At 43.4% G+C, this 22,608-nt stretch overlaps 1 protein-coding gene across 1 annotated transcript in view; it reads right to left on the reverse strand.

Annotated features, from left to right (window-relative positions):
• Positions 1-426: 426 nt before the first annotated feature.
• The window catches only part of LOC111227491 (myomegalin-like), a 33,874-nt gene continuing 11,692 nt past the window's right edge, over positions 427-22,608 (reverse strand). The window contains exons 14-36 of the mRNA XM_022753012.1: positions 22,386-22,552; positions 21,450-21,759; positions 21,182-21,350; positions 20,931-21,047; positions 19,610-20,087; positions 17,932-18,167; positions 17,762-17,810; positions 9,364-9,635; positions 9,101-9,250; positions 6,748-7,032; positions 6,376-6,507; positions 6,028-6,147; positions 5,698-5,887; positions 5,185-5,309; positions 4,794-4,916; positions 4,045-4,149; positions 3,747-3,940; positions 3,533-3,664; positions 2,689-2,827; positions 2,189-2,235; positions 1,897-1,980; positions 848-869; positions 427-578 (exon numbers count right to left, since the gene is read on the reverse strand). Of these exons, the coding sequence (XP_022608733.1) occupies positions 427-578; positions 848-869; positions 1,897-1,980; positions 2,189-2,235; positions 2,689-2,827; positions 3,533-3,664; positions 3,747-3,940; positions 4,045-4,149; positions 4,794-4,916; positions 5,185-5,309; positions 5,698-5,887; positions 6,028-6,147; positions 6,376-6,507; positions 6,748-7,032; positions 9,101-9,250; positions 9,364-9,635; positions 17,762-17,810; positions 17,932-18,167; positions 19,610-20,087; positions 20,931-21,047; positions 21,182-21,350; positions 21,450-21,759; positions 22,386-22,552 (3,798 nt within the window). The remainder of the gene's footprint in view (positions 579-847; positions 870-1,896; positions 1,981-2,188; positions 2,236-2,688; positions 2,828-3,532; positions 3,665-3,746; positions 3,941-4,044; positions 4,150-4,793; positions 4,917-5,184; positions 5,310-5,697; positions 5,888-6,027; positions 6,148-6,375; positions 6,508-6,747; positions 7,033-9,100; positions 9,251-9,363; positions 9,636-17,761; positions 17,811-17,931; positions 18,168-19,609; positions 20,088-20,930; positions 21,048-21,181; positions 21,351-21,449; positions 21,760-22,385; positions 22,553-22,608) is intronic.

Here is a 22,608-nt window from a genome sequence, read left to right on the forward strand (position 1 = left end):
AAAAACCTGGACTAAATTGCCCATAAGAGCGCAAACACTGTTTCAAACCTGGTCTTCATAATTGTAGAATTTTCTTTTTTGTGTGAAAATGGGAAAAATCAGAAGTCAACTTCAGCTGAACTCAGACTGGTCTCATATAAATGAGAAAAACACTTCAGTTGACGGCCTCAACAAAACACCTACACACATTACACCAATAATAAACCAATTCTAATCATTCACATTGATAAACCATCATCAACCAGCAGAAATCTAACGACACAAACACCCATCAACGACTCAGACACTCGTCACTCAACTGAAATGTTTCCCCAGCCGATAAGAGAGCCAGCATTTCCTGCATGTTCTGTTTGAATAGGACATGATGATGATGATGATGATGATGGTGATGATGGTGATGATGATGAGGAACTCTGAGCTGGTGCACTACAGGAAGGCTGCCTGCAGGGGGCGCTGGTGGTGAGCAGGTGCCTGGACAGCAGAGGAGGAGGGGGAGGCGGAGGAGGAGGAAGTTTGGGGCATCATGACACTCCAACGAGGAGAGAAGGCGAGCTCACAGAAGCCTCCTCTGTTTTCACCTGGAAGAGAAGATATTCAGAGTTTAGCTTTAGGTTATTTCTGCAGAACTTCGTACATGTCCTGGTAGAAAATAATGGATAAAATGTTCCTTCAAATTAGTCGTTTCTTCCCTTAAAAACTGAAATAATTCCTTGTCACCGACACTCTCTCTTCAGCAGTTTGTTTTCTTAAATAATCCCTAACAAAACATGTTTTACAGATAGTTTTGTCACAAAAAATTCAGTTTATACAATCTCAACTTTAAGGTTGTGCAGTGTCTTTTCTCTACAGATTAAAAAGGAGAAGAGAACCTGCAGAGAAGGATGGAAAAAGTTGAGGAAGAGGGAGGGTCTAATTAAATTATTTGATGCACAATTTAATCAAATTAAATGATGTGACTCTTGGCTCAGTGTACACGTTACTCAACTGAGGGAAATAACATTGACTGATTCAAAGGGAATGTAATCTGAGAAGACATTTTCAGACTCGGTGAGTAAGATGATGAAGAAAGTGATGAAGGAGTCAAGTTAGCTGCTCACATTCCCTGTGAGTAATATATGAAACTTCACACTGAAATGTCTATCAATCCACACCATGCTAAAAAAATGATCTCCAGTGTAAATGGACCTTGAGCAGTTTTAATCACAGTCTCGTGCTCCTCCTCTTGCATGCACTACACATCCACCTCTGCAGCCAGGCTGTGTACATCATGACCGGATGCAAGTGTTAGTACAACACAACAGAGACTTTGTGAATGAAATCACTCCTCCATAGAGCCAAAAAAGGTGACTTTAACACTTAGTTTTTAAATATTTTTCATTATTGAAAGCAAGAAAAGGGTATCTGCTGATGTATTAGAGATGCTACTTTAGCCTCAAAGCCTCGGAGTGTGTTCGACAGCTGAGCCAACAGAAACAGAGGCATTAAGTAAGTAAGGACCACAGCTTTCAGCAGCTAACCTGGCAGATGTAGATGTTTCTTTTTAAGCTGCTCGTTATGTTACAGTTGATTAATTATCTATCCTGAAAGCTGACATTAGCTGTGCACCTTTTCTCTGGCTGATGTTCTTTTGATGGCACAAGATGCAACACAACGCATGTGTCCCAGTTTGTAGATATGGCAACATTAGCTAAAAGCTAAAATGGGTTTATGAAAATAAAGTCACTGATTTATGAATAGAGAATAAATCTTATTTGATTGGCTACATGCAGAAATCTTTTTTAATATCAGGATCAAATCAAAAAACAAACGGTTTCATCATGGTTTCAGAGCACTGCAAAGCCAGGGGACCGTACCTTTGACAGGCCAGGGGTGTGAGGAAGAGGAAGAGTAGGAGGAGGAGGGAAAAAAGGAAGAGGAGGGGGATGGAGAAGGAATGGAGAAAGAGGCTTCGCGAAGGGAGGAAATCCTGAGCTCGTTCTCCTGAGGAGACTCAGCAGGAGGAGAGAGGGAGTTACAGAGACAAGACGGAAACAGGGAGGTTCACTTTTAATGATCCACTTTAGTTTGTTTGGCTCTGCTTGTTAAGAGAAATGAGTGTGTAGCATCATCATCATCACCATCATCATCTCATCCAACACCTTAGTTATTGTCACCTGCTGAAATAAAAGCTTCATCAGGCTAAGCTCACCTGTAAGTTCGTCTTGGCCTTCCTCAAGACATCCCGTGTCCTCGACACTGTTAACACACACACACACACACACACACACACACACACACACACACACAGCAGCTGTGAGTCATCAGTTATACGTCCTTCAGTTAAACAGAACCTTTCAGATGTGCAGGACACAGGACCGTCTCATACTAACTACAGAGACACTCGAGGATCTCTGCTCTGGGTTGTAAAACATGAAACGAGCGGGAGGAAGGACGAGGAGAGAATTGAAACAAGTAGACAGAGGAAGATCACGCAAGAGAGTGAAACAGAGCTGCTGCAGATGACGATGATGAAAGATGATCATCATCACATCGCAGGATAATAAATCTTCCTCATAACTCCGATTGTCTGACTCTTGGATCAAAGTATCTCCAGTGAGTCATAGATTAAAAAAGAAAGAAAGCAATGCAAATAATGAAAGATGGTTTTATACAAGCTTCTGGAAATACTTAGGGACATGGGTGACTCACGTTGGCTGACTATAAAGTGCTCCATGCTATCTTTGGTGCGGTTGGAGCTCTTCACTCTCTCCATGGCGTCCTTTAGAGCCTGTTCTTGTTCTGAGAGCCTCAGACGGAGAGACACCACCTCCTCCCTCAGAGAATGGTCCTGCAAGCACACACACATACACACACATATAGTCAAGTACTGCATCAGAGCAGCTGCAAAAACTACAGTAAAAATGTCAGTTAGTCTAACATGAATCCCTACAGTATAAAGAAGTGGAATTATCTCACTCTATTAGCAGGTTTTTCCAAAATTTAAAGGAACAGTTCTACACTTTGGAAGAAACCCTTTTTTTTCTTTCCAATATATATAAATACTGTTTCTAAATGTTTTAAAATGAAATGATCTTTAAAAACATAAAAAAGTTTCGGCTTTTTTTCTGGTATTAAGGCCTATTACTGTCATGAGCCAATGATAGGAACTTTTACACACATGTTGTTTGTGCGCGCTAAAAGATCACATCCGTCTCTATCAATATCAAAATGATTACAACAGGAAGAGTTAAAAGGAAAAAAGTCAAGAGCCATATTATGAATCCACGAGTGATCTCTCCCCCTGTGTCAAAGAAAAGAGAAAAACTGAGCTTTCAGGTCAGTCCTGTACGTTCGATCGTTATCACTGAAAAGCAGATTTTCAGTTGGAAAAGATTGGGAACAACTCCTTTAGACTTAAGTCTTGTCTCATCATTCAGCTGCATCTTGCAGCCATGAAATATTATCCAGTGATAGTATACAGTATATAACAGTGTAAACTGCTCTCAGTAACATCAAGAAGTCGGACATTTAGACTTGTGGCGCTGGTCCTGACCTGTTTGGTTTCCTCAGAGTTTGGCAGAGCCGCCCTCCAGAACATCCGCAGCAGAGAGTCAGCCTCCTCCAGGATCTGTCGCAGGGTTTTAGTGTCAGACAGCAGCTTCCTCGCCGAAGCCGAGTCTGAGGGCTGCGACACAAAACACAACATGTTCACAAAATGACAATATGAGCCTTCGGAGTCACCGGACCTGGATTCCTGGACTTCTCACCTGGTGAAGACTGAACTCCTGCAGGGCCGAGACAATCAGGGAACGGAGGGCTACCTCCATCTTGGAGAGCAGAGCGCTACCCTCCAGGATCTGCTGCTGCAGAGCCTTGAAGTCATCAATGTGGCCAACGGCGTGGCGGCCGTGACGGCTGGCGAAGGAGCCGTCTGGAACTTGGCCCTGTAGTGCCGAGGCAGCTGGGAAGGATAAGAAGAGAATTAGGAATAAGAACAGGTGGGAGGTAAACCAGAGGGATTAGTTAACAAACATGAAAAAAGACTGTCACATGCAGATTTCTCACCATGATCAGTAGCTCCAGTCTCCTCTGCATGTTTCTGCACAGAGCGTAGAGGAGAGGAAGGACTGACGAGTCCAGTGTCTCTCACGGGTGGAGAGGGAACGTTGTCTATGGAGAAAGATTTCCATCAGTACTTCTTCATAAAACATCCTTTTCAGTTCCACAAATCTTTTAGTATTTTTTTCTTCAAGGTCTCATATAGTATAAAGGCAGATGTCCATGTCCTCTTTGATTATAGATCAGGTCTAGGTTCTATATTAATACTGTGAAAGTATCAAAGCTTCAGTCCTCAGAGAAATGCACACAGCCTGTATTCAGAAACTGAGCCTTAAAACCAGCTGTCAGGACTTCTGGAACTTTGTGATGTCACAACAAAGCAGGTACCGCCCTCAAGCCATGCCCACCTGGACCCACCATCCAACCTTGCAGGATTTGGTTTCTCTGAGTGTTTACCTGAAATCTGCTCTATTTCATTAGACCACTCAGAACAGTCAGCCAATCAGAAGAGAGGATCCTCCTTTCTTCTGATTGGCTCACCGACCTGTTGTTACTAGAGCTCCAGAGTGAAGCCTGAGAGAAGAGATGTAAAACTACAATGAGATAGTTTTTGGTTCTTAAAACCACAAATATATCTTCTTATGGATCAACACTTCAAATAAAACACTGGAGGAAAATATAGGACCTTTAGTTCTCATGTTGTGATCGGCTTTGTTCCATCTTATTTTCAGATCCACTTTGAGTGTCAGACTCACCGTTGAAGAGCTGCCTCCTGGTTCGGGGCTGTCCGCTCAGCTGCTGCTCCAGCTGAATGTGCAGCTCTCTGGGGTCAAAGGTGGCAGTGCTGTGTTCTGGCTGGACACTGTCACTGGCCTGACCTGCTGACAAACACACAATCAAAGATGAGTTACACAAAAAGTAATCAGTGTGTCTGGTGAGTGAACGTCTCCCACCATTTTAAAGAAGTAATTACAGGGCATTCCCAGGAAACTACATACCATGAATTCAGATTTTCTTATATTACACTGTATATTACACTGGCGGAGGAGGCATTCAAGTGCTCTCATGGTTTAGTGTCATGTCCCTGGATACAACCATAAAAAAACAGTTTTAGAGGCTCAAGGTGTCTCTGGAAGCGCCTCTTACCTGAGTGTGTCTTGGTGGTGACTACGCCCACCCTGTGGTACACCTGCAGCTCACACTGAAGAGAGTGGACCAGACTGCGGCTCTCACACAGCTGCTGCTGGAGGACGCTCACCTCATGCTGGAGTCTGTCAACACACAGTACACCATTGCTGTATACATGTATCTATTTATAAGAAGCATCACACGACCAAAACAATCAGCTCAATTGCACTTCTATACTTGTGAGGACCCTAATTAACTTGCACCCACAACCTTAACCTTAAAGAATGATTTAACCCCACCCTGAAGAGTCTGTTCCACCTCTGACCACAGTCGGCATCACTGATGGTTGGATGTGGTCAGCAGTAACCACATCCAAAAGTGATGTCCTCATGTACCGATAGACCCCACAATCAAGTCTTAACCCTCATACAGCCTTTTGAAGACGACCAGACTTTCTGAAACTGTCCTCAGGTTCCAAAAATGTCCTCAAAGGTCTTAAACTGGTCCTCAGAAAGATGGCAGCACACACACCTGTTGATGGTTTCCTGGTTCCTCTGTCGGTCCTGTTTCAGCTGCGCGATCTCCTGGTTGTGAGCTTCAGCCTCAGCTTGCAACTTCCTGCTCTGCCCCGCCCACCTCTCCACCTCTAGCTCCGCCTCCTTCAACCTGGCCCGCTCCAGGAGCGCCGCCTCCTTCAGCTGATCCACCTCCTTGCTTCCCTCTGCAGGGGACAGGTAAGCAGGTAATTTGACCTTGACCTGACCAACAACTGAGCCAAAAGCTCTGAATCCATATAATTACAATATTTATTTAAGTTTATTGTTGTGTTTTCTCCAGTTAGTGAACAGTTAGTGGTTGTACCTCTGGTGGCCTGCTTCAGCTGGTTTTGCAGACTGATGTTCTCCTCCTTCAGGAGTCTGATCTCACTGGAGAGCTGACCGACTGAGTCCAGACCCTGGATGTAGATGTTGGTAGGAGCACCTGGAGAGGAGGCAGACAGGGAGGAGAAAAAGGAGGGATAAAAATGAAGGAGGTGAAAAGTGAGAGCTTTTTCCTGGAAATATACTAACAAACTGACAGCTCCCTTCAAGGAAAATTATTGAGGAATTTTTTTTACTTGTTTTTCAACTGTTAATTAATATAGATAACATCTGAAAACCATGTCAGGATCCATATATTCCACGTTCTGTGACTGCAGTGTGTTGTTACCTTTCTCAGTGGCGGTGCGGGCCAGTCTGTCCTCCAGCTGCTGTCGGAGACGGTCGTTGGTCTGGATGGAGTCCTCCAGTCTCTGCCTCAGACTCCGTACCTCTCTCAGATGCTCCTTCATCAGGTCTGAACCTACAGACAGAAACACAGTTGAAAATCTGCTGTTAGAGATTACCGTTCTGTTCAACACCGTAGAATCTCACCAGAAATACCTAAACACATTTGAAATAGCACAGGAACTACTGTTTACTGCAGCTCAGATAAGCATTATGGTCTTCCTGTGGTTCAAACCTTTCCTACTAGTGGCTTTTCATGTGAAGCATGGGGTTTAGAGAACGTTCACCCATACTGATGCTTTAACTTTGTCTCTACCTGTGTGGCTGGCACCTGACTGGTACCCTGACGATCCTGACGACAGCTCAGCTCCAAGTCTCACGGGTCGGGTAACGTAGGCCGCATCCCACAATGCACTGCTCTCCAGCAGGCTGGCCCCGGCTTTCATGGCTAAGCTAGCATCCAGACTGCTGTTGCTCGCGGCGCTGCCGAAAGGAGAAGGCTGGTATCCGTGGAAGGAGAGAGGCAGGAAGGGAGAAGAGTCCGACTGCTGGTGGGCGAACGGGAATCCCTGAAGAGGTTTGGACTGGGGAGTGGAGAACCCTGCGGAGGATGAGATAATACAGTAATTAAAAAGAAACACTGATGAATAAACTGAACTGAGACGGATAAATACTGTGGATGTTCCCTCTGTTATAAAAAAAAAGTGTTAGTGAGAAACGAAGGAAGGGGAGAGTGACAGACTGAAAGAAGGATGAAGGGATTTCCTTTGACACAGGGAACAAGTTTGTCAATCAGTCAAACAAAATCTGTCTGGTTATCTGCGTTTCTCAAAGCTCCATCCCTCATCAGTGTTTTAAGATCACAGCAAATCCTTATCCAGCTGGAAGCTCTGGGTTCATTAGGCATCGAGTGGAGTCATTTAATGAGAGAGAAAGTACAGCGTGACAAAGATAAAGGCAAAGAGAGGAGGAGGGAGAGAAAGGAAGAGAGAAAAGAGAGAAGCGAGGGCCGATGGGGAGAAGTGCATTATCAAAGCTGGTCAGCTCTCACTCCATTTCACACTTTGTGTATGTACAGGCAGCAGCATCAACACGTGATCCTCATACTGATGGTGAGGTAGACATTTTTAAAACATTTTTAATAAGAAATTATTCAGTTGTTGCATTATTCCTTATTAGATGGAAGTTTGTAAATCCTTCCTTTACACTGTGGATCAATGTCACGTGTTTTCACTGAAAAACTGTGAAGAAACACCAGCACCATCTCAGACTAATCTCCACAGTGCTTCAGATATGCGAGCATGTTGTTTTTGGCTACAGTCAAATAGAATTAAACATGTCTGAAAGCTGTTGAAGCTTCTAGGACACCTCTCAATAAGGAATCTGACTGGATGACCCATCCTGAACGGATACGTAAGCCTAGGGTATTCCACCCTGGTACTTAAAGCTCCATATTTTCCTCTTCTCCTGTGTTTTATTTGAAGTGTTGATCCATAAGACGATATATTTGTGGTTTTAAGAGCCAAAAACCATCTCAATGTAGTTTTACATCTCCTCTCTCAGGCTTCTCTCTGGAGCTCCAGTGACAACAGGTCGGTGAGCCAATCAGGCTGACTGAGGCTGAGGCTGACTGTTTTTCTAAGTGATCCAATAAAAAATATAGCAGATTTCAGGTAAACACACAGGGGAACCAAATCCTGCAAGGTTGGATGGTGGGTCCAGGTGGGGGAATGGGACATGGCTGAGGGCTGTTACTGTATAGTTGTGACATCACAAAGTTCCAGAAGTCCTGACGGCTGGTTTTAAGGCTCAGTTTCTGAATACAGGCTGTGTGCATTTCTCTGAGGACTGAGGCTTTGATACTTTCACTGTATTAATATAGAACTTAGACCAGCTTTACGTATAATCAAACAACACATGGACATCTACCTTTATACTATATGGGACCTACATGCAATGAAAAATCTACAAACTGTAGCTCACAGTAAGCTGCACAGGATTCTCTGTCTTGTCAGATTCCTGCTTTATTTCTGTGAATGTGATGAAGTTTGAGTGTTTGCTGTGGAGAAGCTGGGGAAGACACTTTCCACTGACTCAGCTGTTCATTATATTCAGTGCCTGAGTGCAGAATAAAAGTTTCCTTCACTGATGATGGTTTGATTTTGTAGTATGTGAAAAGTCTCCATCTGGTTTGCTGCACAGTGTTACTGAACTTCAAACTGTTAGTTTCTCCCACACACACAAACTCATGCACATAGAGTCAGAGCGACGCACTCTCACTGTCTCCCAGCTGCCTCTGTAACATCTGCAGCTCCTGGTGCACCTCAGCCAGGGAGAAGCCCACTCCCCCGCTGCCTTGGTAACGGGTTCGCGGGGCGGTAGGATGGGGATGGTGGAAAGGCGAGGGTGCATTTTGGGTGGAGGAGGAGGAGGGGGGAAGGTGGAGGGGGGCAGAGGTGAAGACTGAGCCTGGAGCTGAGGGAAGAAGAAAAAGAAGGAAAGAGGAGAGGAAGTGTAAAACAAAAAGATGAAATGAAATGATGGGCAGAAACAGGAAGTTCTGCACGACGCAGCAGGTCAGAGGGATCGGGTGGAGATGAAATAACGAAGCAGAAAACTAATCAGCATCAAGGAAAATTCTAGGGTCTCAGTCTCAATCCCCTTCCTACCTGTCTGACTCTGCATGTCTGCAGGTTTGTGTGGCGAGCTGGGGCATTGCATGCTGGGACAGCTGAGACAGGACTGGGTACTGTGGGATGAGGTGATGGATGGAGGGACAGACGGACGGCGTGACATGGTGCTACTGTGAGAGTGGCAATCTGGGAATGAAAAGAGTCTGCTGTCACCACGGGACACGATGGATGGAATAGACTATACTGCTTCATGCAGCCGTGTACAGGTGAACACCTGAAGCTGGGTGTCACGCTCTCACCTGTGCCGACTCTGGTGGAAGTCTGTGTGTCCTCCTGACCGAGCTCGCTGGCGGCGTCCACATCAGAGCAGAGCTCCAGGTCCTCATTTGTGGATCCATGCTCATCAGACACATAGGAGATGCGATCTGATTGGTCGGTGGTGTCGGAGAGGGCGTGGCTGCTGCAGGGCGTGTCAGAACGATGAGAATGATGATGATGATGGTGATGCTGGTTTAGCTTTGAGCGGAGAGACTCAATGACTTTGTCCTTCTGCTGCAGCTCCTTGCTGAGCCTGTACACACACACACACACACACACACACACACACACACAAACACACACACATTAACACTTGTCCTAGTCTGTTTACTTTATTCCAGATCAAAAAGCCATTTTAATTTAGTTCATTTACAAAATCCATTTCATTATAGGTTTTTGTTTTCTATCCCAGGACCGACAGGATATATCTGTGTGGGGAAGGTGAAAGTGCAGCTATTGCCCCTCGCTTGTTACCACCACTGTGGTGCCCTTAAATAAGACCCTTAACCCCCAAATGCCCCAGTGCAGCTGCTCTGTGGATCAGACTGAGACTGGTTGAACTGGGCAGCTTCCAGGAGTGAATGTGAGGTATTTTAACACACCGGAATAAATAAAGGTTAAGAAAAGATTATGCATCAATAACTTTACATTAAGACAAAAAAAAAGATAAAATAATGGGTTTCTGTATTTAACAACAAAATAATGAAGTAAATGAACTATAAAACATAAAGAGCTGTCAGGAAACTTCATATGATCTCACAGAAGAATCTCTTGCATCAGAAAGGAGAGTCTGAGCTGCCTTGTGACTTCAAGGATAAAGAGCATTAATGAATAACGATGTACCAGGTGTGAGAGTCACCTGCCTGCTGATCTGGACTTGTCTGTATCGGCTTTGCTGACTGCATCATGTTGGGGAAGCCTCTTAGTGACTTAAACTACCGGTCAAAAGTTTCAGAACATTTTTCTAGCTGTTATTTTAATTTCCATAATTCAACGTCTCAGTATTTGTGAAATTAGAACAAGTAAATAATTGGAGATTTAAAAAAAAAAAAACAAGGAATCATGGAGCTTTGCTTTGATCTTAAACTTTTTCATTTACTTTTGCTGCTGCAGGAAAGATGGAAGTTCACCAGTTTATTCATCCCTGAAAAAAACCCTGTTTTCTATGAAGTTCACATGATTTTTCAGTTTTTGGTGACTACAGTGCATCACATCACACAGGTGAAAAACAAAAGGAGGGTGTAACCACACTTACACTGACATGATATGACTGAAGGACAGACGTGCAGAGAGGGAGGTGGAGGAGGGACAGCAGGACAAAACGACACACACACACATAATGACCCGGGTTGCGTATGCAGCGCGTCCCCTACAGCTGATTTAATTAACAGTGACATGTCGGTACACAGATGCTGAGTTGAAGGTCGTTCATCTAAATCAATGACGGGCTGATATACACACACACACACACACACACACACACGCAATAAACACAAATATTCACAGACGCACATTGACATAATCATTTCAATATTAACGTCAATCTCCAGTAATTTTCCATCTGTTGATGTGCACATCACATTCACAACGACAACATAATCTTCCCCCTGTATCGTGCAACTTAAAGTCCAGTAAAGTGCAAGCAGAACAAAACTTGAAGAAAATACGACGACATCAGTATCATGCCTGTGTGTTAAGTACAATGCTGGAGCTAGATGGCTTGGCTCCTTTATCTTAGCATAAATGCTGTATTCACGCACTGTGTGCATCCCATCTTTTTCTGATCTGTGATCGCTGTCGTTGAGTTTGTTCTATTTTGTCCAATCGTGTTTAATTGCTCCCCGTAAAAAACTTAAAAAACAACTTCTGTCTTTTAATAAAAGTGTGCTTAGCTGTGGACCTACATAGTAAGAGCAGGTGATGTGTTGCATAGCCTAAAAAGCTCATGTCAGGACATGGTTAGCCTAGCTTGGCATAGCTGGCTCTATCCAAAGAATCCAATCCAAATTAAAAAAATCAAAAAAATGTAGTTATGCTAAACCTTGTTTATTTAACTTAACAAACACAGGAAAATGTATTTGTAGTGTTTCATGCTGGAATGAGCAGTGCAGTGACTGCAGTGCAGCTTCTTGAAGGCTCGTTGTCAGTGAGGTTGCCAGGTTTGGTATCATCACGTCTGCACACTGCACACACCAAAGCCAAAACTTGTGCTTACCAACCATATCTGGCAGCCCTACGCTAAACCAGACACACTGCACAGAGGTAATGAGTGGATGGATACACTGTTGTTTGACAAAAAATAGTCCTAACATGTAACTCAGAACATGTAAAACATTTCACTTACTCACTAACTCTTGACAGACTCAAACTGTTTTTATGTTAAGCTAAGCTAGGACTCCAGATCCACAGTTAACGCACAGACCTGAGCCTTTTCAGATTTACTGTAAAGAGGTACTTTGTGAGGGGGTTTGGGGGTGGAGGTTTGTCTTACTTGTCGAGCTGTGTGAGCAGCGCCCTCCTCTCCCTGTCTGTGTGCTTCTTCAGCAGTAGCAGCTCTCTCTCCTGAGCCTTCCACTCCCACAGAGAGAAGGAGAACAGAGAGTCTCTGTACAGTGGGCTGCTCTTCGACAGCATGGCCTTCCACAGAGGAGCCATCACCCACCTTCAGGCCCACTCCCCTCTCCCCTGGCCAGTGGCGCTCTGTCCGGCTACTGACCGACCATGCCTCCCGTCCCTTCCAGTCTGCCCTCCTCCTCCTCCTCCTTTTCCTCTTGTTCAGACTCCTGGGTCGTTTAAACAGTTTAAACTTACACAGTCACAGTTTTTCTTTGCGGCAGTGTCTCCAGAAGAATCCGAGCGTGGCTCATTAGCTTATTGGCCGATGTCCTGACCCCTGAGTGTATTAGACAGCAGGTACAGTGGACAGGCAAGAGCGTGAGTGAGGGATAAACAGATGACTGAGTGTGAGGACGATCAGGTGAAAAGCAGAGTAAATCCCGATTAGGTTTAGGCTTCCCACGGAGATGGATTTTGGAGGCTCCCTTCACACACACACACACACACACACACACACACACACACACCTACACACAGATCCTGGGAGTGTACAGGCTAGGACTACAGGTGGTCATCCAAATGGATCCCAAATCAGATTTGAAGGTTGTTAAAATTCCAAAGACAAACATGTAGCTGGAGCCAAGTAATGATTTTTTTTTTTTTTTTTTTTTTTTACAATCTCTCAGCAGATTTAAAGGATTTGTGCATTTGCTCCAAATATTTTAGATCAGTCAAATGGTGAAGGCTGCCAGCTTAGATCAATAACAGCTCAAATAAAAAGCACAGTTTTGAGATTTTACCCCACCAGCATGTGATGAGATTAAGCGTGAGTTGAATTAAAAAATTAGTGATGGTTGCAGCTCTGTGGTGAACAAAAAAAAATGACTCAAAAGCCTGAGGAAAGCTGAAGCTGCACTCTGGATCTCTCTCTTTTTTTTTTGTCTAGCTCTGCTAAATGTTCCTTGCCCATCCCCAAATTAGTCTTTTTTGCAATGAAGTCTTGAATGGACACCTGAAAGGAAAGCCTCTTACTACCGTTTTGGACACAACCTCTCATCCCACCAGCAGCAGCGGTCCTGAGGGAGAGTCGCAGTGACGAAAGAGCAGGATGAGGAGGGAGGAGGGCGAATGAGAGATGTACGTATTAAAACGGATGTCCGGATCCCGAGGGCTCATGTGTTCACGCTCCACCAGCCATCAGAGAAAGAGAGAAACAGAAGCTTATGAATGAATGAACATCCACAAAGCAGCACTTCCTCTTTCTCCTGCTTGTCAGTGTGTTTTCACAACACATCTGTCCACCCGCACACACATGCAAGCTTCCTCTCTGGTGCAAGAGGGAGTTCACAAAACAGAGAGTGTGCTTCTTCCTTCCAAGATTTCCTGAGAAGAAGCTTCAAGATGATGCTCACAAAAGGAAAACTTCACATCCAGCTTCAGCTTGAGGAAAATCCAAAAAAACTGGTTGAGTAAGAAGACGGAACAGCAGACAAAGTCAAGTGAAAACCACACTGTCCTCTGTCCACAAACAAGGAAAAAAATCCAGGTTGATGGTGAGTAAACGTTACATAACAGCGATCAGAGCGCTGCTGGATGCTTAGCACCATGTGCTGCTCCTGATACAGAGAAGCAAACTGAGCGCTCTCTCAGTCTCAGGCTTCATCACTCTGCTGCCTCCCCTCACGTTCTCTCTCTCTCTCTCTCTCTCTCTGCGGTTAGCTGCTCCTGACCTATTTCCCTCCCCATTCGAGGTCTTAATAACTTAACCTGATTAGAGGCCATGTCAACATGGCCGAGCCCAACGCAGCCAGCAAAAGCCTCAGCAGCGTTACGCCATCAGCACAGTCACACTCACAATGCACACAGACATGTGGACATACACTTATCACTGATATGTGTATTTCATTTTACCATAGTGACATTCAGTTACCCCTTTTTTCCCCCCTTTTTTTAATGTATATATCATCATTATCTTTTTACCTTTATAATCTTATTTCCAATTTTCTATTCTTTGCTGTTACATTTCCATTCTTGAGAGAACAACTGTGACTTAACCGAATTTCCCACTGAGGATCAATAAAAGATTGATCGATAGTGATAGTATATTCTAAGTTTGTTAAACTCATCTCATTACACAATGTCTGACAGTAATTGAATAATTGACTGCAGAGCACAGTGCAGTGAGCTAATAGTTTTTGTTGTTGTTGTTGTTTTTATGGTACAAATTTATCACACTTGTAAAAGATGGATCTTGTTCCTCAGTATCTTCTGTCCTGGTGTAAATAAAGGTTGAATTGATGGATGATGATTAGTTTAATTCAGTGCTGTCCAGCTTTACAGCAGAAATAAACATGTTTACAGCCTGGTACAAAAAAACTGTTTTGGTGTCTATAGCTAGAGACATGAAAAATGTACAGCAGGTGCATTTTTACATGATTTACCTGTTTAATTTTTATTAAGGATTAAAGTTCTGCATAATTGATGGGGGTGAGTGACAGGAAGATGCTGTCACAGTTGGCTTGGTAGCTAGCTGTCTGCTCGGTGTCACCTCAGCAACGTTAGTGGTGTAATATCACGAGCTGGTTAATTGACTAACAGAACATGAGGAAGTCTGTGCTCCTGTTTTTTTAAGGTGAGTGAAATTCTGGTATCATATATATGTTAGCACTAATTAGCAGGTATCGGTGTCTGTGTTCACCACACCTGGCTTGTAAGCTTAGCTTCTTAACCAGCTAACTAGCCAGCAAATGAATTAGCCTTGGGTTAGCCTGCGAGCAAGACACCTAGCTGTGCTAACAATGCTAACAGGAGCGTATGCTTGCCATAGTTATTAAACAGAGACGTACCAATGTCTCAGCTCTGCACATGCTCCACCTCTTTGTCCTTTTTTGGATTAGACGGGAGTTAGGGGCAGACACTGCCAAGATGGCAACGGCAAGCAGCTGACTCTGTAGACATAGAGGTCTGACTATCTGATTCTATAAGTTGTGTACAGGTTCTCTTTATTACTGCCTACAATAATTAAACCCTGATCAGCTCATATTTGCCACCAACTTGTCTTTTCTATCAGGACACCTTGTCAGGCATTACCACCACTTGGTTGTCTGTACTTCTATGTATTTACATATACAATATGCCACACAGTCTCAGTGTGTATTAAGTTAATGTATAGGTTAATGCACAGGCTACAACCCTCCCTCCCCCCTCCAGAATCAGAGGGACAGGCTAAATCAGATGGCTGTCGCAGAAACCACACTCGATAATTCTCCTTCACATCTGGTCGGCCATCTGTGCTACAACAACATGATGTTAGATTACTGCAGGCCTCTCTCTCTCTCTCTCTCTCTCTGTCTGCCTCTGTGTTTCTCTATCTCACTGCATTGTTTGTTTAATGGGGTTTGACCCAGCACTCACCTTTTTCGACCCGACGACAGTGGTCGGTGTTAAAGGACCACAACCAGTGTTTTAGCTCATTTACTAATAAAAGATGTTTGCTTGTATACAGTGACTGTTAATCACCTGTCATCAGATTTATAAACTGCTTATTTCCACCTTTAAGGCAGCCATTTCAGTCTCTCCATCTCTGTCAGGTATGAAAATCAAAGAGCTGTGTTATGAAACAGAATTAAGTGTCGTGTTACATGTGACTAAACATCCAGGACGTCCATCACTCATCCAGAGGAGGCGAGTGCCTCAAGCTGTGCTTTAAGCCATAGCCTGTGTCACGTTTACCTCTAAGCTTCATGAAACTCTCTAATCAATGAGGCTGAAGAGGCTGTGTTTTACACATTCTGTGTACCAAACACTTTGTGTGATTATTCAGAGAAAGTGGGACAAAAGAAATTGCACCGTTTTGAGCATTACATACAGCATCAAACTCCAGTCACCTTAAATGTTTTTCAGGAGGTAGAACCTCAGCAGATAAAACTGAAACTCTGAGGGTTAAGTGAGAAAATGTGACTTTTTGTCATTTTGATCAGATTATCCTTTAACGATAAATAACTATGAAATGTAATCTGCCCATAACTATATTTCTTACATTTTAAAACTGTAAATTGATTTTTTTTTTGGCCACTTGGAGGTTGATGTGAAAACTAATTATTATATTGTCACAAAGTTGTCCCTTACTTACAAAGTTGGCTAACCACATACTAGCTAACCACTGACTTCACATATGCAGCAGCCACACACAGCAACACATAGTGATTTGATTCATTAATACAATAAAATATTGATTAGTGGAGCTTTTGACAACATGACATTTTCTCTAGTGTTGCCTCTTTAGCTCCACCACTAGTGTAACAATAAAATAAGATGTTGTTCATTCTGTGATACACAAAGACATACAGCAGCTTTAGACCCCTTTGTTCCTCTTGTATAACTCTGCCCTGATCTCACTTGTGCTGTCCTTTCTTTCCCCTCTCATGTGTCCCCTCATCATGTCTCTGCCTAATTAGCTGACCAATCAACTGCACAGTTACGGAACCACGCTCAAACATCAGCTGTGCCCTGCTGGTCACGACACCCTTCGGCTTGGATGAATGGGTGGTGGTGGTGGTGGGGAGGGTGGCCCAAATCGTGGCTCTGCCCTGCAGTGGTGTGATGTCAAAGGACTTTTGGGGGTTTCGCAATGCAGTGATAAGTCAGAGCAACTTCCCTTAACTTAACAAACCGCTGAAGGGGCCAGACGTCGAGCCAGCTGCGACCAACAGCGGGAAACGAGACTTGACGCAGGGTGTAAGAAAAATGATGAATAAAAGAAACTAAAAAAGGCTGCATGTGGGACAGAGAGCACAAAGATACAACATTGACTGACCTTTCTGTAGCCATTGGTTAGGTGTTGGGCATTGAAACGGTAAATGCCATACAGTATTTATACGGTACATGTATAAAGCAAACCGCTGGCACAGACACCAAGATGATAAACTATAAACAGATGTTGTGGTGAGCAGGACAAAAATGCAACATTCACAATAACTACTTGAAAACATAACATAAAGAGGCAACTGATGGTATCACTTGGGTACTTTTCTGTAGCCTTTCTAGAGCCTTGGCTGTTTGTACTGTATGAAGGTGATTGGTAGAGAAGACCACAACACAGATGTAATAATTAGCTTTAACTTTTCAAATGTAAAAACAATCACAAGAGGAACTAATTAATAAAATACGGAAGCAAACCAACCTCATGAACATTCATGAAAACCAGATTCAATATCCTGTGAATACAGCTACAGAATAAATTACTTTCTAATTTCTCTATCACGATCATGCCGCTTTTGTCATTTTTAATAATTATTTAATATTTCTTGATGAAATTTATCTAATCTTTAAACAATGAAAAATCATTAAATAACAATGTCTGTGAAAACAACATCAACTCAAATAGCCAGTGGTTGTAAGTTAGCAGTAATCATGCTAGATTTGCTCTTGACTAGCTACTGCTAGCTTGGCTAACCAAATTTACTTGTTTAAAATTTACTCCTCTATCAGTCCTCTCAAAACATCCATAAAGAGGAACATGCAGAGAGACATCTGGCCTGTCCGTGTCCTTCCGCTTCTGATCAGCCTCCCCGAACTTTTCCTCCCTCATTAATTAGCCAATTAGCTGTGCCATTTATTAGCCAGTGAGGTCTTCACTCATTATCGAGTGAGCATCTGATTATTCCGCCCTGAGGAACAGCATCACACACACCAATACTTTCCATTGACCAGCATCAAGCCTGCTGTTATACAAGACTCAACACAGACCACACGCACACGCACACACACACACACACACACACACACACACACACACACAGAGATAAGTGAATGAGCACTGACCGGATGGCGAGCAGCTCTGTCTTCTCATCTGGATCTTCAGGATGATCTCCTGATGTCATAATATCATTAGTTTTATATTCAGTTACACTTGAAATAAATCAGGCTATTGACTCCATATACTGGCTGTATGTAACAGCGTGTCATGAAATAAATAAAATCAGCTGACTCACGTCCACTGATCTTTGCGCTGACTCTCTGTGCCAGAGCGCTGCTCTGGGCCAGCTGGTCCCTGAAGCTCTGGCCCATGTAGTAGTCGATGTCGTTGGCTCTCAGCAGCTCCTCGAAGGCCTTGGTGGTGTCTCCCAGGTGCTGGGTGAGGATGTTGCACACGCCCCGACCCTCTCTCAGCCGCTGACGGAGGTGAGACAACTCCCTGGCCTGAGCCTGGATCAGAGTGTCGAATTTACTACAAAGAGAGGAAAAGAGAAATGACAGTTACTGTACATACAGTGACTCTGACAAGCTGTGAAATGACACATGAAAACTTTATTCATGTTTTTTTTAATATAATGGTAAATGGTAAATTATTCCAATGAACAACCACATTTTCTTAGTTTTCTTATGTCTAGTTTAGTTAGTGGATTGTCTAGTTTTGTAATGGTGCTTTATTGGCTGTTTTAAAACACATATAACCCCAAAACTGAGTCAGTCTCACCTCCTCCTTCAGCCGGGAAAGTGGAACATTTATTCTCTTAATTTCCTGCCTTCATCAACAATTCAGGACGAGAAGCTGTGTTTGATTCACAGGAACATTTTGCTTATACAGACCCTACAGATCCTGTAAAGACCCTGTTTACTTACACTGGGACATTTGCAAGGCATTATGCAGATGTGAGAAAACCAGAAGACAGTACAATCTGGTTTAATATACTCAGAAATGACTAACACCTTTTGATAGTAGATGTAAAAAGTGTAATTTTTTCTGGATGACTGGTCCCATTTTCTCAACAATTGAAAATCAGTAGAATTACCAATAAGCTGTGAGGCCCAGCTGGTGTTGCTGCCTCATCTCTGAACCGTGGGCTCAGGACTCCACGCGGAGTCACTTGTTGGAAGAGGAGACATTTTTCGGATTTGGTTTTAGGTCCAGATTCAGTTTCACAATGTCGGTGCTAAAGCTGCAGTGTAGCTACAGTTTGGTCGCACATGGCAAATGGGACAGCGTGTTCCCGACCTCGTGTTAGTTAATCCCCTTGGACTGTCGGGAAGCCGAGTTTACATAAAAACATCTGTGGATACGCCTGATGAACACAGACTGACACTGACGGAGAGCGACGGGACGTTTAATGCCTGCAGTGATTAATAGATCCACTGTACAGGCTGGACCATGTCAGTGAGAGGCTGAGAGGGGCTGTGAAGTTCTTCTTCTTCATTTAGGAATTGTAAATGTTTTAGCTCATTTATGTCGTATCATTTATACTGTAAAATCTCAAAAAAGTGGTTATTAAGTTATTCACTTATAACGAAGAGAGAAACATTTGAGACAGGCCTTTATTCCTTAATTCTTCTGTTTTATAAGCACATTTGATCATATTTCAATAAGATGTCTCTCTTGTTCTAAATGACTGTTGATGAAAACGCAACACTTATATTTATTTAGATATTGTTTTGATAAATTCATTTTATTTTCCACCTTTCATTCACTTGTTAATCACTCCTGGGCTATTCATAATCACTTCCTGCTGATGTTTCACATTAAAAGCCTTCAACTTGCTCATAATCCCTCCTTTCTGTGAAGGACCGACTTCGGTTTTCACTTTTTCTTGACTTTAAATGAAACTATGGAAAAATGCTCATTTATCTATCTAACAACTTTCTAAATAAATATGAGGATAAAAAGTCACTCACCCGGGCCATGTGGCAGACTTTCCGTCCTGGTCCACAGACTTCTTGCCTCCTTTCCTCAGCTGGTTCTCCAGAGCATCCACACGTGACACCAGCTCCTGCAGGCCCTTGTCTGGGTGAGGGTGACGAGGCGAAGCCAGTGGACCTCCGTCAGATGACTGCCAACCCTCATCATCCTCCGTGCCGCTCTGTGAGGGCGAGGCCTGGAAGGACCAGTTGACCTTGCGAGGTGTAGAGGGTCCGTAGTCGCTGGAGGTGGAGAGGGAGCGGAGGCGGCTCTGGAGCCCTCGGATCACTCCCTGAGAGCGGGACAGCTGCGAGCGAAGGTCCTCGACAAGACGCTGGAGAGACGACGCCTCGTCTCCATAACCGGAGTTCTGGGTGGTGGTTTTAGTGAAGGTGGAGCTGGTGCTGGTGGCGGTGGCAGGCCACCACTGGGACCCACAGTCGAGAGATGTACACATCTCCAGATCATCGAACTCTGTCAGGGACATACAGTAAAAAGTCTGAGTCATGATTTCTTTACTATCACAGACACTAATGAAGTGAAATACAACAGACCTACAATAATTCCTCCTTCGTGAAGGTTTAGTTTTTGTTTAAACTGTTTTATGGAGGTGTGTGACTTTTTTAAATCATGAAGTTTCTGGTGGTGCTGAAATGTTTTTAATATTTTATTCACAGTATTTATATCAGCGAGGTTCTGCTCACTAAAAAATGTGCTGTACACTACAAATGAAAATATATATTTGAGCTTTTGATCTGCTATTGCAAAATACAACAACAGGGTAATCACACACACACACACACACACACACACACACACACACACACACACACACATATATACATATATATATAGTTAGAATATTGGAAAATAAAACAATAATAATAACAATAAGTAAATAAAACACTATAGCACTTTGGCTGATGTCTAGAGGAAAGTATGGATGTAAACAGCTACATGTGTTAATGAGCTTCTGTGAGTCTTACTGTGAGAGGTTTATATATATATATATATAGTTAGAATATTGGAAAATAAAACAATAATAATAACAATAAGTAAATAAAACACTATAGCACTTTGGCTGATGTCTAGAGGAAAGTATGGATGTAAACAGCTACATGTGTTAATGAGCTTCTGTGAGTCTTACTGTGAGAGGTTGGCTTTGCTGCCCTCTGGTGTTCCTAAGACACCATTACAACTCTACAAGTTGCTGTTTCCAGAAAACGAATTGATATTATTTGATTTATTAACCCCAACCAAAAGATGAAATGTTTAGTTTCAGTTAGTTTTTGAAGAGCTCTCAGAGTTATGAAATACCTGGGCTGCTGGTGTCTTCCCTCTCAGCCTCGTTCTCGCTGCGGCCGCAGGTCTCGTAGCCCAGATCCTGCAGGTCCACCTGGATCTGCTTACTGTCCTGCTGTACCGTCGTCTCGGCTGCAGAGACACAGAAGAAGAAGTTTTTGAAAGTTGAGCCCACTAAAATATGGCATTTTTAAATCACTGACATATTCGTTTTGCTTATTTTTCAAAGGAAATAACACCATATATAAAACTTTCAGTCCACTCACTGAGCAGCTCCCTGTAGTCTTTGAGCTGCTCGGCCTGAGCCTGCACTGTGGCCTCGGACACCATCAGCCTCTCCTTCAGCTCTTTGCTCTTCTGCTGCAGACGGACCGTCCTCTCACTCCTCTCAGAAGACGCTGCGCCTTGCTGCAGCTCGCTGTCCATGTCATCACCCTGCATGATACAGGACCATTAATAAAGATTGTGATGAAAAATGAAGGACCATCAGTTTCATGGTCTAACAGCTCTTTAATAACAAAAATGTACCTGTACCTGTGAGGGGGTGTTGAGCAGGTGCAGGGGCTCGGGTCTGGTGGCTCTGGTCTTCTGCTCATCACTGGTTTGGATGTTGGTCTGCGACAGAGACGCCTCACTGTCCCAGGCTTCCCACATCTCCGAGCTTTCCTCCTCCTCTTCCTCTTCCCCTTCTATGGTCACATCCAGCTCCTCTTCCTCCTCATCCTCCTCCTCTTCGCCCCCCAACACTTTCTGGTCATCACTCTGTTTACCGTCAGGCTGCAGACCCTCAGTCAGCTGATGCTTTAAGTCTTCATTCTCTGCTTGCAGGCTGAACAGAGCTTTCCTTTAAAACGGAGAGAGGTGGAAGGATATAAATGAAGTTTTCATCAAACTGTTGAAAAGACATTCTTCTGGATTTTTCTTACTGTTGACAAATCCCACGAAAAGACCGTAACCAACAATGTATTAGTGTGTCTCTCAATCATTTTTGACTTCCGTCCTACTTTATTTGTCATTTGTGCAGTATAACATAACATCTGTACAATGACATGTTTAGACCAGACCCAGGGAAACTACTGCAGGTAAAAGGAATAATACACAATTACAATAACATAATATAAACTGTGGGAAGAGGAAGGTAATAATGAAGATAAAAACAGTAACAATAATAAAGAAAACTTCTATAGATGAGGAATAAATAATAGGTAAAAGAACTAGAGTATAAATAGATAAATAAATACTAAGGGGGACTATTTTCAGTGGTGGACTAAACCACAATTGGTGCTCTAGTAAGTATTTCTGGCAGCAGGACAGAGTGTGTGTGTGTGTGTGTGTGTGTGTGTGTGTGTGTGTTAGTATGTGAGACTGAGAGTAAATTCATTGTTGATTTGTTGACAATTAGAAAAATCTACAGAACATCGGCAGCCTTGTCCTATAAATAAATCTTTTCTTTGTTTTTCTTTTTTTTACCTCATCTGCGAGAGCGAGGAGAAGCCGGCCTTCTCCAGCTGAGCCTTCAGCTCTCCCAGCTCTCTCTCCACTGCCCTCTTCTGCTCCACCAGCTGTTTGACCTCCATCAGCCCCTGGCCTTCAAACAGCAGGTCCTGCGATAGAGCCTTTCCTGGACCTGCAGAACCCTGGTCAGACACAGTCAAAGTTTTTACTTGATATACAAGCAGAGAAAAATCACAGC

This window comes from Seriola dumerili, unplaced genomic scaffold, assembly GCF_002260705.1.
Source record: "Seriola dumerili isolate Sdu_G_001 unplaced genomic scaffold, Sdu_1.0 BDQW01000189.1, whole genome shotgun sequence".
Taxonomy (NCBI): Eukaryota; Metazoa; Chordata; class Actinopteri; order Carangiformes; family Carangidae; genus Seriola; species Seriola dumerili.